This window comes from Anabrus simplex, chromosome 13, assembly GCF_040414725.1.
Source record: "Anabrus simplex isolate iqAnaSimp1 chromosome 13, ASM4041472v1, whole genome shotgun sequence".
NCBI lineage: Eukaryota > Metazoa > Arthropoda > Insecta > Orthoptera > Tettigoniidae > Anabrus > Anabrus simplex.
In genome coordinates this window covers 94676131-94696009 of record NC_090277.1, presented here as the reverse complement: position 1 = coordinate 94696009, position 19879 = coordinate 94676131, and the positions used below count along the sequence as shown (strand labels likewise).

The 19879-nt window shown below is 40.2% G+C and overlaps 1 protein-coding gene across 1 annotated transcript in view; it reads right to left on the bottom strand.

Moving 5' to 3' along the window:
- Positions 1–930: 930 nt before the first annotated feature.
- The window catches only part of sing (MARVEL domain-containing protein sing), a 45256-nt gene continuing 26307 nt past the window's right edge, over positions 931–19879 (bottom strand). The window contains exons 3-4 of the mRNA XM_067156952.2: positions 6839–6979; positions 931–1792 (exon numbers count right to left, since the gene is read on the bottom strand). Coding sequence (XP_067013053.2) covers positions 1715–1792; positions 6839–6979 — 219 coding nt within the window. The 3' untranslated portion in view covers positions 931–1714. The remainder of the gene's footprint in view (positions 1793–6838; positions 6980–19879) is intronic.

Here is a 19879-nt window from a genome sequence, read left to right as displayed (position 1 = left end):
GACTGCGATCTATAGAGTAAACGAGAACATAGACATTGATGCTCAGGCAGCTTTAAATTCCATGCACCCTGTAACTGAGGCCATATTATAATAATATAATAATATATAATAATAATAATAATAATAATAATAATAATAATAATAATAATAATAATAATAATAATAATAATAATAATAATAATAATAATAATAATATGCCCGCATGGTGGCCATGATTATTAAGGCGTCAAGTCTTTAATGGTCTGACACGCCGTGGTAAGCCACTTCGAGTCTCGTCGGTGGAAAGAATTTTCACCATCAGAATGTTGGCCGGCTGGGTACCATCCCGGCATTTGCCTGGAGTAGAAGAGGGAAACCACGGAAAACCACTTCCAGGATGGCTGAGGTGGGAATCGAACCCACCTCTACTCATTTGTCCTCCCGAGGCTGAGTGGACCCCGTTCCAGTCCTCGTACCAATTTTCAAATGTCGTGTCAAAGCCGGGAATCGAACCCGGGCATCCGGGGGTGGCAGCTAATCACATTAACCACTACGCTACAGAGGCGGACATTATTATTATTATTATTATTATTATTATTATTATTATTATTATTATTATTATTATTATTATTATTATTATTATTGAAAAGAAAAAGTGATTGGCAGTGGCTGACCATGCCCAGCCATTTTCAGGGTTGCGGACGTTGGTTTGTAGGCCTAATTTTCTATAATACAGTTTTGCAATATTGTTACAGTATATAAAATGTTACAATATTTTGAAGTGACTGGAATGGCCAAAGTACGTGATTCTCTGCAGATTTGATCTTTTTCCTCCATGTCTTTTTATTCATCATCATCATCATCCGTTTACCCTCCAGGTTCGGTTTTTCCCTCGGACTTAGCGAGGGATCCCACCTCTACCGCCTCAAGGGCAGTGTCCTGGAGCTTCAGACTCATGGTCGGGTGATACAACTGGGGAGTATGACCAGTACCTCGCCCAGGCGGCCTCACCTGCTAGGCCGTGGCCTTAAGTTAGGTACCATCCCGGCATTCGCCTGGAGGAGAAGTGGGAAACCACGGAAAACCACTTCGAGGATGGCTGAGGTGGGAATCGAACCCACCTCTACTCAGTTGACCTCCCGAGGCTGAGTGGACCCCGTTCCAGCCCTCGTACCACTTTTCAAATTTCGTGGCAGAGCCGGGAATCGAACCCGGGCCTCCGGGGGTGGCAGCTAATCACGCTAACCACTACACCACAGAGGCGGACCATGTCTTTTTATTACCGTACATTAATATTCATTTCGTGATCTGAATAATGTGGTAAAGATGATGATGATGATGATGATGATGATGATGATGATGATGATGATGATGTTTGTTTTTTAAAGGGGCCTAACATCTAAGGTCATCGGCCCCATGTGGTAAAGAAATAGCTGGAAGAGGGAGGGGGAGGCAAAATGTGCGGACTTATATGTAATCCCTTAATTTCATCTGTAAAAACACCTGAACTTCTGGTTCAGGAAACGCCACTCGTGTAACAACGTTACATGGAAAGCTGAATTATTCATCTGTGTCTAATAAGTACTTCTGGGTATGTTTTGAGGCTACATCACAATATTCTGCGTAGCGCTAGACTGTACTTACTTCCTTATCATAAAGGAAACATGTTATAATATAACATGTAAAAAAGTTATGACCTAGTGAGTAGCTTCCATGAAGTCCATGCTTATGATGATCAACAGACTCCTCGGAAATGTCTGTACGCCAAGTAGGCATCAATCCCATGTAGAACTCCCAGTACAAGGCCAAACATCTGCAAAGAAAGACAGACAGTGACTTACGTAACTGCTTTGTTCAGTGAGTAAATTGACATAACTTACTGTTGTTACTTAGGGGATGTAAAGCAGAGGGCGTATCACTTAAAAAAAAAAATGCTTAAGAGAATTGAATGTCAGGTTTGGAATACAAAGCTGGAACAGGTTAGATAATATCAAATATTTTTGATGTGTATTCTCCCAGGATTGTAGTATTGTAAATAAGATTGAATCAAGGTGCAACAAAGCTAATGCAGTGAGCTGGGAGTTGCGATCAACAGTACCAGTACTCTACAAGAGAGAAGTCAACTCCCGTACGAAAATATCCTCACATCGGTTTGTTTTTAGACCAACTTTGCTTTACGGGAGTCAAAGCTGGGTGGACTTAGGGTTATCTTATTCATAAGATTCATAAGCTAGAAGTAACAGATATAAAAGTAGCGAGAATGATTGCTGGTACACACATGTGGAAACAATGGCAGGAGGGTACTCGGAATGAGGAGATAAAGAATAAGTTAGGAATTAACTCAATGGATGAAGCTGGACGCATAAACCGGCTTCGGTGGTGGGGTCATGTGAGGCGAATAGAAGAGGATATATTACCTAGGAGAATAATGAACGTTGTTATGGAGGGTAAGAGGAGTAGAGGGAGACCAAGACGGAGATGGTTAGACTCAGTTCCTAACGATTTAAAAATAAGAGGTTTTAGAACAAAAAGGGGCCACAGAACTGGTTACAAACAGAGGATTGTGGCGGTGGTTAGTAAATTCAAAGAGGCTTGCAGACTGAACGCTGGAAGGCATAATATAATAATGAAGATGTATGTATGTCACTTTGCGTCGCACCGGCACAAATAGGTCTTATGGCAACGATGGGATAGCAAAGGACTAAGGATGGGAAGGAAGCGGGCGTGGCCTTAATCAAGGTACAGCCCCATCATTTGCCTGGTGTGGAAATGGGAAACCACAGAAAACCATCTTCAGGGTTGTCGGCAGTGGGGTTCGAAACCACTATTTCCCTAATGCAAGCTCACAGCTGCGTGACCCTAAACGCACGGCCACTTCCTTCCCACTCCTAGCCCTTTCTTATCCCATCGTCGCCATAAGACCTGGGGCCTGTTCCACGAACGAACTTTACAACTTTTCAACTTTGCACTTTGCACTTTTCAATTATCGCAAAGTGCAAAGTCTTTCTGTCCCACCATGATCTACGTATTACTTTTCATTTTCTTTACAAAGTGAAAAATCTTTGAATAAGAGTGAACCTATCATTCTATCAAGTTTATTTCATGAACAAAATGTATAATACTCTTGATTTTAATGCTTTAATTTTTGCGGTAAAGTTGATGATATAATTGTGGTACCGGCAGTTTTAAAGTTTTGCTTTTTGATAATGGGAAATAAGGAAAATTGCAAGAAGCTGCCTGTGCGAGAAGTTGTCAAGGAGAAACGGGACATGGTTTTTGGCAACTTTAAGAATAAGATTGAGAGAATTATGCAAATGTCTATCAACATAAACCTCTTCGTGCTCAGTAGGAGTATCAATATTAACGAGAACACCGCCAACACAACCACACACAGAAGGAAAGCCATCCTTCATTAGAAATTCCGCCGCTATATTAAGTGGATTAGCAAGCGAACGTACTGTGTTAGGAAATATTACATTTACTATAGCATCTACGACTTTAGTAACAGTTCTGCAAATAGTTGATTTTGATGCCCCATGCATTGCTGATACACCGTGCAACTGGGCGCCATTTCCTAACCAATGTAAGCATATAAGAATTTTTTTCTTTTTCGAAAAGGGATTGACTTCTTTTTGTTGCAGGTTTCAATAAATGACCAATCATTTGAAGAATATAGTCAGTCTGTATTGGGGTAACACGAAAACACTCGCGAAACTCCGTCGAAGTGAGGTTATGAAAATTAATCCTGTCTTTGTACGTTATCTTGTTGGATTCTTCATCACTATCCTCACATGATGATACCAAAAGCTTTCATAGTAACATGTTTATATCACTAAACCAAATTCTACGCTGAGAAACTAGGGTACATACTTGTTAACTGATAGCTGAAAAGGGAATAATCTCTTTGCAAGATTTTTGAAAACTTCTCACTTCATCTCTTTGCACTTTGCATTTCTACACCAATGGAGGTACATAACAGGCTTGAAAAGCGAAAAGTTTCCCAACTTTTCACTTTTCAAAGTAAATCTGAAAAGTGTGGGGGAACAAAGTCTGAACTGAAAAGTGCAACGTGAAAATTTGCAAAGTTCGTTCGTGGAACAGGCCCCTGTTTGTGTCGGTGCGACGTAAAACAATGTGTAACTTTAGAACCCTCAGCACTCGCAAGGCGCACTCGTTCATTTACTCGCAGGTTGTTTTGGTCATTGGTTGAGATTTAGATAATCGTGTACTACGTGGCCAAGATAATAGTGATGATTATTGTTTTAATAGGAAGTACAGCTGGGCAACCATCGTCTATTAACACTAATCAGATGGAAACTGGAAGAGGTTCGGCACTTCGTAAAATGAAGGTATCAGGAAAAGAAAGGGCCACGAAGGGCGTGAAAATAAAAGTCTCCCTAGGCCTCAAGAAACCTAATACCATCGTAGTTGGTAAAGAAATAAGAGTTGACCAAGGAACGTCCAATACGAAAAATGAAACCGAGGATGAACGCAGACTCACCTAGCTGAACCATAGTCGCCAACCCACGCTCCCAAGTTGAGAGCCTCTTGTTCCCCTTTTAATCGCCTCTTACAACGGGCAGGGGATACCGTGGATGTTATTCTATCACTCCCCATCTACAGGGGGTTCGCGGTCGAGAAAATGAGCAGGAATAAACATGCGATGGCGAAGGGTTTGAGGATTTTCCATTCCCCTATTTGAATAAATATTTAAAGTAATCATCCTGAAACAAAAAGAAGTAGCCATCCATTAAGGAATGTCGCAAGGCTGCAGTTTGTCCCCTCTTCTTTTCAATATGTACATAGAACGGGCGGTAAAGGTACTACAAATCAGGAGAGGAGATCGAAACTCTGAGATATGCGGATGATATTGTTATTTTATCTGAATCTGCAGAAGATCTGGAGAAATTGCTGAATGGTATGGAACAAGTCTTGGAGAAGAAGTACAAGATGAAATTATATAAGTCTAAAACAAACATAAGGACATAATATGCAAAACCCGCCAAGTCCAATTTCTGACATTTTGAAGCTGTATACGCCATAATGTGTGCAATGGAGAATTCTTTGGTTATATTTTATTACTCATAAGCAAAACCTGCCATTTTATGTTATAAATGCATGTAGAAATTTGCAATTTCAAGCAATAACCGCGAAGTCCTTAGGGCCATGGCAAGCAAGAAACGCCAAGTCCACAGGAGCCAATGAAACTGCTCATCCATCTCACGTGACATAGTTTATAGGTTTCATTTCACAGATGTTTATCAGATAGTAAGATCACATACATTTGTTTAAAGTATCAAGAAATATATTAATTACATAGAAGATTGTTCTGTTGAAATAATTCCATGTCAAATCAAGAGAATAATACTGAAAAAAACAAGCAGTGGAAATTACAGTTGAGGGTGAAGCACATTACCGTACGATCTACGAATCCCTAAAAGTATTCACAAGAAGGGAAATGAGTTTAGGAAACACTACTCTTAATATTCTTCCAAATGGTGTTCAAGTGAAAAAGAAAAGCTCACAGACATAGACAACCTACTGAAAAAGCAATGGAATGGAATAGCTGGAAATGGAGAGCCTCGAATTCTACAAGGACCTCATCGATGCTTCCAATGAAAATCTACCAGAATTAGTAGAAGATGAGCCTTCCTGTGAAGGGAATTGGAGTAAATGTGTGCCTGATCTGAGAGTTTAAAAAAATGTGAATGTTTTTTTATTGTCAAGATCTATTTGGTGAACCACGACTAATTCAATTGAACATTATTCTTGAATCTACCCTTGTTAAAAGCTTTTTATTATTGAAATATTTTATTGTTAACACAAAATGATTGCAGAGACTTAGCTTCTCATTCATCTACATGACAGAATTTTGAATTGATGATTACTGTCATGTTCCAACCAAAACCCACCAAGGCCAAATTAAAATCCACATTTACAGCAAAAATAATAGGTATATGTTTATTTTTTATGCTCATATTCTTCCCAAACCCCTTACATATAGTAGAATTATTAATGATGGCAGAAGAAAGTAGGACATAAAACGTAGACTAGCACAAGCAAGGAAGGCCTCTCTTAAGAAGAGAAATTTGCTCACTCCAAACGTTGATATAGGAATTAGAAAGACATTTTTGAAGAGTTTTGTCTGGAGCGTGGCACTGTATGAAAGTGAAAGATGGACAATAATCAGCTCAGAAAGAAAGAGAATAGAAGCTTTTGAAATGTGGTGTTACAGAAGAATGCTGAAGGTGAGGTGGGTTGATCGAATCACGAATGAAGAGATACTGAATCGAATTCGTGAGAGGAGATCGATTTGGCTAAATTTGACGAGAAGAAGAGATAGAATGATGACACATCTTAAGACACCCAGAACGTGTTCAGCCAGATTTTGAGGGAAGTGTAGGCGTTAAGAATGGTAGGGGTACACCAAGTTATGAATATGACAAACATATTAAAGTACATGTAGGATGTAATAGTTGCGTAGAAATGAAAGGTTCGCACAGGGTAGAGTGACATGGAAAGCTGCATCAACCCAGTCTATGGACTGATGATCCGAACAAGAACACTCTGGAAATAATGAAAACACGAATGTGACATGCAATCTTTGCTTGGGAGCACATGGTTAGCTACTTAATGTCTCTATGCTTAAAACACACACACACAAATTGGAATTTTACTGATTACTTGCCGAAAAAGTAATTAGCAATTGTGTAAAGTTTTTCTCATGTAAATGAAATTGAGCCCGGTTACTTTTATTTTGTACCTTTCCCATCACTGCTTTTATAATTATTGTATTCAGTGAATTCACAGCTAAGAACTGACTTTTGATTTATGTTTATTTTTTAAATTACGAACTTACGTATGCTGACGTCATGGCAGGGTATGCCTGATAGAAGGGAGTGATCTTGTAGACAGGTAGCAGGTACTCGATCACAGAAAATGCCAGATAGGATGAAGCGCTCAGGAAGAGAAAACTGGCCACGGCGTTGAACAGCGTCTCCTGGAAAGAAGACGATCATGTCACACACAATTGTATTTATTTTTAAATATAGCGAGATCGAAAAAGCACTGAGAACGATTAGTGTGTTTTAAGTTGACCTTAGCGCACCTTTATGATACCATTAATCATAAGAGATTGGTGTACAAAGTGTATCAAACAACAAGGGACTATGGTTTTACGAAATTTGTTGAATGCATTCTACAAAATCAACGTTTCTACACCTCTCTTCAAAATGAGAACACCCGTTGAAGAACTCAAAAGAATGGATTACCCGAAGGAATTGTTCTTGCACTATTGCTCTGTAACATCTACATTAATACCAAGTAATTCCTACCGAAGTCAAGCAGTTTATCTACGCTGATGACATAGCAGTGGCAGCACAGGGGGAACACATTTGAAGAGGTCATCCTTTTTCGCCTTTAATTAGAACATTGCTGAGTAGTAAATAAGTTCATTCTACGATACAACAAAGGGTAAGAAAGCGTTTTTATTTTGCATTTCTTGCCGATTTTGGCTTATCAATCGTTATTTAGCCCTCTTAAGAACATTTTGGGTTAATATATATCATTTTAAAGAATGTCAAGATAATTTTTTTAACGTATGCATGTATTCTTTATTGCCAAACTCATAAAATTCAATATATATATAAAAAAACATTTTTCTTACATATTGTTAAAGATTGCTAAATATATTTCATGGCCAATTAAACTGACCAACAGTTACTGGTGACTAGGAAAAGGTCAGAGGGATTTAAATTATGTCCATGTTACGTATACACTTCCAAGTAAATTAGGATATAGTTATTTCTGTAAAAACAAGTGCTGATGTAGTGGTTAGTTTGATTAGCTGGCACCCCCAGAGGTACGAAGACTGGAACGGGGTCCATTCAGCCTCGGGAGGTCAACTGAGTATAAAGGGGTTCGATTCCCCCCTCAGCCATCCTCGAAGTGGTTTTTTGTGGTTTCGCACTTCTTCTCCAGCCAATGTCGGGATGGTACCTAATTAAGTCCATGGCTGTTTTCTTCCCACTTCCTTGCCTATCCCTCCCAATTTTCCCAACCTCCACAGGCCCTTGTTCAACGTAGCAGGTAGGGCGGCCTTGACGAAGTACTGGTCCTCCTTCCCAGTTGTATCCCAGACCCAAAGTCTCACGCTCCAAGACACTGTCCTTGAGGCGGTAGAGGTGGGATCCTTCGCTGAGTCCGGGGGAAAACCAACCCTGGCGGGTAAATGGATTAAATAATAATAATAATAATAATAATAATAATAATAATAATAATAATAATAATAATCCACAGCCTGTTTTCAGTCATTCGACCGAGTCAGGGATGGAATGACTGAAGCCCCCATCTAGCGGCGAGGATAGGAATTGTGCCGGCTGCCGAAGCCTGTCGCACTCCTCTGGGGCAATGATTAATGAATGACAGATGAAATGACATGATATTGGAGAGTGTTTCTGGAATGAAATATGACAGGGAAAACCGGAGTACCTGGAGAAAAACCTGTCCCGCCTCCGCTTTGTCCAGCACAAATCTCACATGGAGTGACCGGGATTTGAACCACGGAACCCAACGGTGAGAGGCCGACGTGCTGCCGCCTGAGCCACGGAGGTTCTAATAATAATAATAATAATAATAATAATAATAATAATAATAATAATAATAATAATAATAATAATAATAATAATAATAAGTGCTGTGCAGTGAATGGAACAGGTATATATTTCTTGTATTACTATTGTTACCCAGTCACCAAAAATCATTTTTGTTTGTTTTTCGATTTTTTTTACAATCTGCTTTATGTCGCACCGACACACATAGGGATTATGGCGACGATGGGATACGAAAGGGCTAGGGATGGGAAGGAAGTGACCGTGGCGTTAAGGTACAGCCACGACATTGGCCAGGTGTGAAAATGGGAAATCGACGATGGGACTTGAACCCAGCATCTCCCGAATCCAAAGTCACAGCCACGCAACCCTAACAGCACGGCCAGCTCGTTAGGTCAGAATTCAGTATGGCCAAATATTTTTAGGTTGTTTTTTATTTATTTGATAGCATTTTCCCATGAATTTAAGGGCATTTTATTGATCATTTTCGGTGATTTTATGGTCATCAACGTCCACCCTCTAATATAAGAGACGGCTGTCCATCTCACAACTTTGTCAATGAATCTATCCGAATTAATCGGGGCGAGAGGAAAAGATCCATAATCTGCCTTTAGGGCTGCCGCCTTGATGACACATTCCCTATCAATTGTTCACCTAGCCTTTTCTTTTAAAAATCAAAGAACTCGGAAATTTATAGAACATTTCATTTGACAATAGGCTACGTTTTGAATATGGGCAAGATCAAAGAACTCGGAAATTTATAGAACATTTCATTTGACAATAGGCTACGTTTTGAATATGGGCAAGATCAAAGAACTTGGAAATTTATAGAACATTTCATTTGACAATAGGCTACGTTTTGAATATGGGCAAGATCAAAGAACTTGGAAATTTATAGAACATTTCATTTGACAATAGGCTACGTTTTGAACATGGCCAAGATCAACCCTGTGCTATCTTTGATAAACAAACTCAGCGAAGAGGCAATGATCACAAGGTGACTGATCTGTCCCACACGTGTAACTAACCTTGTCTCTTTACAGGTAATGAGAACGTTACTGTACTGTGTCAAGGAAAAGAGAGCGGTGTTTGTCTCCATGCATGTGGATGAGTTACGAATAGACTACATATCAGCTAAAGAGCAGAACTTTAGAGAAACAACAGTTACTCACAATTTCTGAAACGTCTGGTGATTACTGTTTTCAGAGGAAGTACGACTGGGCAACCAACCTCTATTAACACTAATCAGAGGGAAAAAATGGAAGGGAACTGACACTTTGAAAAATGAAGGTATCGGCCAAAGAAAGACAAGGGCCACGAAGGGCGTGAATATAAGACTCCAATAGGTTACTAGTTATTTTACGTCGCACCGACACAGATACTTCTTATGGCGACGATCAGATAGGAATGGCTAGGAATGGGAAGGAAACGGTCGTGGCCTTAGTGGTGTAAAACTGGGAAACCACGGAAAAACATCTTCAGGGCTACCGATAGTGCGTGTAGGATTCGCAAACCTAATACCGTCGGGGTCGGAAAAAACAAGAGTTGACCAACGGAGGATAGGATAGGATAGGATAGGATAGGATAGGATAGGATAGGATAGGATAGGATAGGATAGGATAGGATAGGATAGGATAGGATAGGATAGGATAGGATAGATGAAAAGTGATGAGCCTGGTACAAGTAAGTGGAAGCAATGCTAAGGCTCAGATAAAAGGGCCCGTGGTCGTCAACCCACGCTCCAATTTGAGAGCACCTGAGGCCCCTTTTAGTCACCTCTTACGACAGACAGGGGCTACCGCGGGTGTTATCCCACCGCCCCCACCCACAGGGGGAATCCATCGTAGAGATATGATTCGGGTTAAATGGAATTTCGTATGCTTGGTTCTTTCTCGAAAAATCGCCTCTCTTTCAACAAAGTGAGATTGTCATTTTGTTGCATGCAATAACATCATCTATTGGCATAGTCCGGCTCCATGGCTAGGTTAGCGTGCTGGTCTATGGTCACAGGGGTCCCGTGTTCGATTCCCGGCAGTGTCGGGAATTTTAACCATCATTGGTTAATTTCGCTGGCACGGGGGCTGGGTGTATGTCTCGTCTCCATCATCATTTCATTCTCATCACGACGCGCAGGTCGCCTACGGGAGTCAAATCAAAAGACCTGCACCTGGCGAGCCGAACATGTCCTCGGACACTCCCGGCACTAAAAGCCATACGCCATTTCATTTTTCATTTTATCTATTGGCATAAACCTAAACCAAGTCCTACTGTCTGCTTTGATGTTTTAGACGTATTGAAAGCGATAACTGACAATCGTTAATGCTTCTCATTCAGTGCAGTGAGGTTGTCATTTTGGAGCAAGTAGCAACATTTACTTCATATACCTGTACTGGCATCAGAATGAACCCAATCCTGCTACCTACTTTGATGTGTTCGCATTACATATTAGCAACTGCCTGTAATTCAATATATTTGATTAACAGACTTAATGAGTTGATTATTTATCGGGAGATTATGCTAATTATTTGGTTCACGATATTGTCTCCAGAGAAACAAATTTAGGCCACGAAATGCTTCTTTTTCTCATTGGAGCCTGGAGCTCTGGACTTTGTTTAACCGGCTATCGCCTACATCCACAAATACAAATTAAATGAGAGGAGATGTCAAAAACACTGATTATATCACACACTGTATATGCGTTTATTTTTTTTTTTTGCTAGGGGCTTTACGTCGCACCGACACAGATAGGTCTTATGGCGACGATGGGATAGGAAAGGCCTAGGAGTTGGAAGGAAGCGGCCGTGGCCTTAATTAAGGTACAGCCCCAGCATTTGCCTGGTGTGAAAATGGGAAACCACGGAAAACCATTTTCAGGGCTGCCGATAGTGGGATTCGAACCTACTATATATGCGTTTATTATGATGGCTTCAACATTAATATTTACGGTAGTTAAAGCAAAAATACTTTGTTGCCAGGACAAAAGGATTTTATATTGAGACTGTTCCTGACTCCTGCTTCAATGTTTAACACCGTGTAGATCATTAAGCTGAGATGATCGATTGAGGGCTTTACGGCATCGCTTTTGCCACATCTGTCATCTTCAGCATAAATTCTTCGGGAGAACGTTACGTCCATGCAGGCATGAGGTCTCGCTTGAAAAGGTTCTTCGACTGTCAAATGTAAGAATTTCCTTCCTTAAATCAACAAATTGTGAATGAGCGGACCATCCAACATATTGAAACTCGCACAAAGAAGAGCAAAAGAGTAAACAAAGGTAAACGTAGCAAAGGAAAATACGCAGTTACGTAAAATAAAAGATCTGAAATTAAAACGATATGTTTATAGAAAGAGACGGTAAATTGAGTAAAGCTAAGTCACAGGTAAGGGAGAGTAATGACTGTATATTCGCAGACCTCTACATCTAACATGAATGATAGAACCTATGACAATAAATTTCGGTGAATAGTCCTGTACTATCAGCATAGATGAACAATGCACGACAGTGACCTTACTGTCCTTTGAAATAGCCCCCTCCATAACTATGCACTGCTGAGATCGGCGATACATGTCCTGGAAACTTTGCAAGAAGGCTTCCCTTGGGATGTTGTTCAAAAGCCTCGTCGCGTTTCGTTGGATGTCAGGAATATCGTCAAATCTCTTTCCTTTCAAAGCGAGTTTGATGCGTGATTTGTTTGGCTCTGACCTTTTTCCGACGAGGGGATCCCGGAGAACGCCATTCCATGCTTTGCTGTTTCGTTTCAGGGTCGTACCTGAGACACCAGGTTTCATCCTCAGTGACGATACAGTTCAAGAAATTTGGTGTCACATCCGCCGTTTCCACAATATCCTGTGAAGCCTTTAAACATGCCTGCTTCTGATCGTCAGTCAAATGATGTGACACAAGACGAAAACACGTTTTCCTCTTCCCTAACTTCTGGGTAACGATTTGTCGCACAGATTCACGGTTAACCTGCAGTTCATCCGCTATCATGCGCACAGTTAATCGCCGATCGTTCGTGATTAATGTCCTCACCTTCTCAATGTTTTCGTCACTGACGGCGGTCGCCGGTCTTCCGTTAAGGGGGTTGTCAGAAACACTTTCCCGGCCTCCTCGAAAACGGGCGACCACTCGTACACACACTTCAAGGACAGTGCTTGATCTTCATAAACACGTACCAGCATCGCATGCGTTTCTTTTGGTGTCTTGGCAAGCTTAAAACAAAACTGTACATTGATCTTTTGGTCGTTCCTGTTCCTGTTCGCAGTTAAAAACCAACGCACTAAACACGCACTGTGTTAAACAGGTCTTACACGCCACACACACGATGCTCAACTGAACAACGTTGGGAGCAGGTGGTCAAAACCTGCTGCTACGCAGGTGCAGCGTTGTGTGTTGCCAGTGTTGCCGGATCAACCGTTCTGACTTCATTCACCAAACTTTATTGTCGCAGGTTGTATCATAAGATGCAGAGGAAATGAGACAGGCTAAGTTAATCACATGGGGAGAGGCAGACATGGCTCTCCATTATGCTCTTTCGGCAGAAGATTACCTACATATAATGAACAACAAATCATATTTCGCTAGAAAAGTGATCTTGCTTGGTGCAGACTTCCAACAGGGCCTGGCAGTAATTCTTCATTGTTACAGAGCAGCCGTTGCCCAGTAAAGTTTCAAATATTCTACTCTAAGGCCCAAAATTAAGATTTAACGACAGTAAATGGCTTCTAAAACTCGACAACGGAGAACTACGCCAAATGGCGTTACCGAGATTCAACAAAAAGTATTGTACGAGATTCACTTGGTTCTTCTTCTTTTCATCAAATGAGAGTACAATTAACAAAGTAGCAATTTTGTGCCTAAGAAACGAACACGTAAACAGATAAAAAAGAAGAAGAAGAAGAAGAAGAAGAAGAAGAAGGAAAACTAGCCTCTAATAAAAGCCTTAAACAGATCAGGAGAGTTTGTATATATTTCATAGATTATTACGAATGTAGTAACTTGAATTCAAGACACCGTTTCCCGAGAACAGCATAATAATAATAATAATAATAATAATAATAATAATAATAATTGGGACTAGACAGTAGGGCCAACGTAGAAAGAGCCACCAAACTCAATAAGGCGAACAGACTTGCCTGGAATTACTACATTAAAAGAGTCATATCGCGTAACACAAAATTACGACACTATAATACAGTTGTTTTGCCGGAAGCGTTAGGTATATACGCCTCAGAAACCATATCCCTTGGAGTTCACTCTAAAATTATAGAAACTGAAAAGCAAAAAATGAAAATTCTCGGGAAATTTTATGGTTCCACGAAAGAAAATGGAATGTAGACAGCGGACCTCTACTCATTAACTGACAGGTTCACTGAAGCTGTACGCAAGAGACGCGTGAAATTATTATTATTATTATTATTATTATTATTATTATTATTATTATTATTATTATTAAGGAAAGAGCGCATAAACATGCATAAAATTAGTATACACTGATCAAATAGATACAAAATACATTATTCTTTGCTGTATTCCTTTAGAGTCTTGTGTCTCTGTGTACAAATTGTAAAATGGTATCGCTCACACACTTTGTTGCATAGTTTGCATAAGCAGTCTTCATCTGGGTCATGGAAGTATGTTTTCATGCACAATTTATGATGAAATCCATGTACAGATAGTCTAGTGATGGCACTTCGCAAAACTTGGTTTGGTCCACTCCATCTTCGGTCTAGCATGGCTTCTGTTGTGAAAAATCCCGGCCATATTTCTTCTTGTTTTTGTTTTCTTTTCCTAAGGACTTCTTCTGCTTGTGGTGTAGATGGTAGCTGTGGGATGTACCTCATATCTTCTATGAAAAAGCGTTCTTTTGCAAGCATATACGCTAGTCTTGACGGCGCTGTTTTTGCTATCCCCAATATTCTTTTCAGGAATCTGGCTTTTACTCTTTCTAGGGTTTCTTAGTCGGTCATAGTAAGGTGGTCCCAGATGAGATGAATACCATAGGTGAGAGCTGGGAGAATTTTGCTGCTGAAGAGAAGCATTGCTGTTTCTAGCGAGATCACTAGATTTTGAGAGGATATGAAAACGAAAAACCAACAGGCCAACGAGAAAGTTCAAACGCATTCTTTGAATGGGCATTACGAAGAAAGAAGAAGAAGAAGAATACGGCCTCACTTACTATGTGCAGGCATTTTAATTTGACGCCACTGAGCGAGCTGGCCGTGGGGTTAGGGTCGCACAACTTTGAGCTTGCATTCGGGAGATAGTGGGTTCGAACCTTAATGTTGGCAGCCCTAAAAATAGTTATCCGTGGTTTTCCATTTTCACATAAGTGAAATGCTGGAGCTGTATCTTATTTAAGGCCACGACCGCTTCCTTCCCACTCCTAACCTTTTCCTAGGTGCGACGTAAAGCAAATAGTAAAACATGTCATTTAACCCCATCTGGCTGCCTGTTCATCAATTTCGACGTTCCGTTTCACTCTAGGGCTACTAGATGGCAGAGTAAATCGAACTTTTCTTGGACGTCTACGGCTAAGTTTGTCGGGTAAACACCAAAAGTGTCACCAGAGATCTTTTACATGCAGACATCAAACGATAGTGTGTGTCAAATGGATTTTCCTTCCTTCAAAAATTCTGCTCCCTCTGCCGGGCTTCGAACCCGCGACTTGGGATCCCGAGGCAGACATGCTACCACTGATCCACAGAGGGAGCTATGATGGAAGTAGTTCCAAAACAAGTTATTAGTTTCGTATATCCTTTGAATTGTTCAGGAAACTTGAAGTGGTTAAATTTGAGTGACGTGTCTTTCGTTGAGGTATTCTTTGACATTTTGTTGGTTTATTTTATATTATTACAAGGACACATTGTGAAGTTTTCAGCGAAATCGGTCCAGTAGTTTTTGAGTCTATTATTCTCAATAAAGTTATACCAACATCCAATTTTATATAGAGATGAAGTACCATGTGAAATTCTACGGTAATCGTTACGGTTCTTATAAATTTGATTTGAAGTCGAATGAAAAGGAGTCGGCTAATTAACCCTACGATTTCCTCTATTTTTTAACCCATGGTGACCACCGGAGTGATATAATACGTGTGTATTTTAATAAAACTTACCGTCCAAGAAGGGAAGGAAAGGTGAGTGCAGTATTAAAAGTGAAGTGTTCACAAACGACAGAAGACTTAGGAGAGGTGGGACGTCTCTTCGGCAATATGTTACAAAGAAATAAATGACATTTAGCTGCTTCTTGCAACGGAAATAACCTCTCACAACGGTAACTTACCTACAGGAAATCGAATGTTGCTATGGTAAAAGCTTTACGTGTTGGATGTAAAAGTAATGGATGACAGTGGCCAAGATGATCAAATTATAATAGCAGAGATACAAAATACCAAGAAGTATTATGACGATTTTGAGGTTATTATTATTAATAGGAAAAGCACCCGAAAGGGCATATACAATATGATTACATCAAATTTGTCATTATTCTTTGCTAATTTGCGTGATGCTTTTGGTCCTTTTTAAACACAACACAATATGGTATTTTTCACAACACTTTCCGCAGAGTGAACATACGCAATTCTCACTTAGTAGATGGAATTTCTTATTGCTACATAACTTGTGGTGGTAGCCATGAATAGCTAGTCTTGTGATTTTTGTCCATGATCTGTCTTGCATTGCATCGGTACCGTAAAATTCCAAGTCGATGTCCATTCTTTTCCTTTGTCTAGCAGCTAGAAGTGCCTGGTAAGCGTCAGTAGTTGGCAGGTTGAGCTTATATCTAATGTCCTCGAAGAAGGTCTCTCTTGCTAGTTCATAGTCAAGTCTCGATGGTGCATACTTCCCTATTCGCAGGCAGTGCTTGTGAACCTTGCTTTCACCTTTTCAATTCTCTCGAGGTTCTTGTACGTTAGATTTTCCCATGTTAGTTCTATGCCATATGCTATTCTTGGTGTTATTGTGGCGTCGAAAAGCGTCATAGCTGTATTCAGCGATAAGCGATGAAGGTTCTTAAGTCAACATATGTTTTTAATAGCCGTTGTTGTCTTTTCTTCTACATGGTAGCTGAATGATCGACCCGTTGTCTGCAGGGTGATGCCTAGGTATTTAAATTTATTAACCACTTCCATCTCTTCGTTGTTCAATAACAGTGTGTCCTTTGGTGATGCTGTTCCCCCTTTCCTGAATGTCATCTGTGCTGATTTCTTCATATTTATTTATATATTTTGAGGTTATTGAAGTAAGAAAAATTACATTTTTCAAGTACCGTAGTGATACAGTTAATTGGCTCACTTATCGGTGAATTCGATGTAGTAGAAGGCAAGATGTTGTGTCAGCTTCAGAATAAGAGAATTCAGTGAACACAGACATCACACAAGAAATTGTTGAAAGTGTAAGACAAAAGACATACATGTGTTGCTGTGAGCATAGCACCAAAAGTACTTGTAAAGTAGGTATACATAATATTCTCCGAAAATTAAATATTTCTTAATTTACCGCAGATTTTAGACTGCAACTGTGTAAAAGCAATTATTATGTTCCCATTTGTGACAAATTTTACAGTGACTTTTCGTAGATAGGAATGCGCGACGACGACGTAACCTACAAATTGTTTAACGTAGGATTATTAGTGGACATTTCAACGAGTGGTTATGATCTTAGTCTCAGTTTCAAAAGATACATGAAGGTAACATCTTACATGACAGTGATAAGTCTCAGTACTTAATTCAATCCATGGGAGAGGGTACTGAACCACATGCGATTGTTCATAGTTACTCGCAATTATTCCCAAGCCATTGAAGCTTTGAAAGAGCAGTTCGTCAGAGACGATCTTCTGATGCAGGTACGTATCTGGTAGTATCAAGTGTTGTGGAGCATGGAAAACGTCCACTTTATATTTTCTCTATTACGTTAGAATCTCATTCACACTCTCTGAGTATTTTGAACCTGTCCTGTGCATATCCAAGCACGTGGTTGTTCCCTCTCATAGAATCCAGCCTGCCCGAAGAAACGCTGAGAACATGACAGAGAAGTCGGGTTTCCGGAGTGTAGAAAGTGGAAATACTACGACTTATAGGTGAAACTTGGAAGATGATTAGATGAGTTGAAATAGAAAAAATAATTAATAATAAGAATTTTATTGCAGCTCATGGCCATATAAGAAATAAATAAAATATCATTCCACTTATTGTCACCAAGTTTGTTTGCACTTTTAATTGTCATGTCCACTATTCATTAGCAAGCTGGGTGATCGTTTGTTGCCTACTGTAAAGCATGATACTTCTCACAGTGTTGGTCACAGAGTCTGCACGCGCAATCCGGGCCTGGTTCATGGTAATTCAAGGTCTGGCATACTTTATGATGAAACCCATGTATGGCAAACCTCGTAACTGTATGCCGTAAGTCATATCCTGTGTGTGTCCATTCACGGTTGATCATGGCGTCTGTCCCGTAGAAATCCATCCCAATATCTGCTCTTTTTTCTTTCAGTTCTTGTAAGAGTTCCCGATAACTTGTTGTGGATGGTAGCAGTAGGTGAAGTCTTACATCCTCCACTAAAAACGTTTCCCTCGCCAATACATAGACTAGTCGAGATGGAGTGTATTTCGAGACGCTTAGAACTCGCTTGAGGAACCTCGATTTCAGACTTTCCAATTCTTGCAGTTGTTTCTTCGAGAGGAACTCCCATATTAACTTCAGACCGTATGTGGCTATAGGCATAACCTTGATTACGAAAAGTCGCATGGCTGTCTCCAGGGACCGGCGTGGTAGTTGCTTGATGTCGTTGAGGTTCCCAATTGCTGCGGCTATTCTTTCCCTCAGGTGTATCGAGAAAGACGTTCCAATTACCTGAATTGTGATTCCGAGGTATTTGTAGGCGTTGCTATTCCTGAGCCTCTGTCCTTTGCACTGTATAAAGTCCTGCTTTGCTAATTTACCACCTTTCCTGAATACTACTAACTCATTTTTGTTTATATTTAGTGCCATTTCATTCTCATCTGCCCATTCTGTGATGAGATCCATCTCAGTCTGCAATTCATCTCTATTCTCTGAGGCCAATGCCATGTCATCGGCATATATGTATGCGTTTACACTCTTAGTGCATCTCATGATCATGGCTGTCACATCATGCGTTAGGACAATGAATAGCATAAGTGATATGGAAGGTGTCCAAGTAGATTCTTTTAAAGTGTGAGAGGACTGATATGGAACAAGGATGTACCACAGAGATGTAAAGGAATTATCTACAAGATTTATTTGGTGCCAATTTTGATGTATGGATCAGAAACGTGGGGATAAAAGTAGAATACAAGCAGTGTAAATGAAGTTTCAAAAGTGTCAAGTAGGTTTAACAAGAATGGACAGAGTAAGAAATGAGAGAGTTCGGGAAATGGTAAAAGAGGTATCTCTACAGGAAAAGATAGAAAAATCAAGGCTGCAGTGGCATGGACATGTTAAGGGAATAGGAGAAGAGAAGATACCAAGAAAGATGTTCTAAATGGAGTTGAAGGGAAGGAGACGCAGAAGAAGACCGAGGGACAGATGCCTAAAAGGTGTGAAGAAGAGCATCGAGGCAAGGAGAGGGTGCTGGACGAGAGTAACAGAAGAGAAGTGGTGGATGGACAGAATAAAATGAAGAGGCAGACCCAGCCTGTGAGTGAGAACTGCCCCCGATGATGATGGTGATGAGAAGGTGGAAATACGACTCGGATCGAATGTCTTATGAAATATATCAAGCCTGAAGTCCAAAATGAACAGCAGATTCTGTTGGCTCAGGTAGGTTTTGGAAATTTGGAGAAGGAAGAGAAGAAAGGTTATTCTTCTACACCAAAGAAGCAAATTAAATACAAAATTAGCACTCCAACAGTAGCAGCCCTTTACAGCAGCTCAGCTGGATCTTGTTTCAAATGTGGGAAAAGTCATAATTACCGAAAAACTTTTTAAAACCAAAAGCATGATCCTTGATGAAAAGAGAACAAAAGCTACGGAAAAGAAATGCTATTTTGTGTGTTTGTGATCTAATCACTTGTCGCAGAACTGTAAATCAAATGATCGTTGCTTGTCTTGTGAGTTGTATTATACGCATGTTACAGTCATGTGTCTAGAAATATACGAGGCTGAGAAAAATGTAAGAAAGGATAAGGAACTAAGCCAATTTAGGTGACTTCTGACGTGGTAGAACATACCTGAATGAGGGAGGTAATATTGCAACCTGAAACTTGGGACCTGTAAACAAAATAAGGTGAGTGCATTTTTTGGATTGTGGATCTCAACGGTCGTACCTCGTG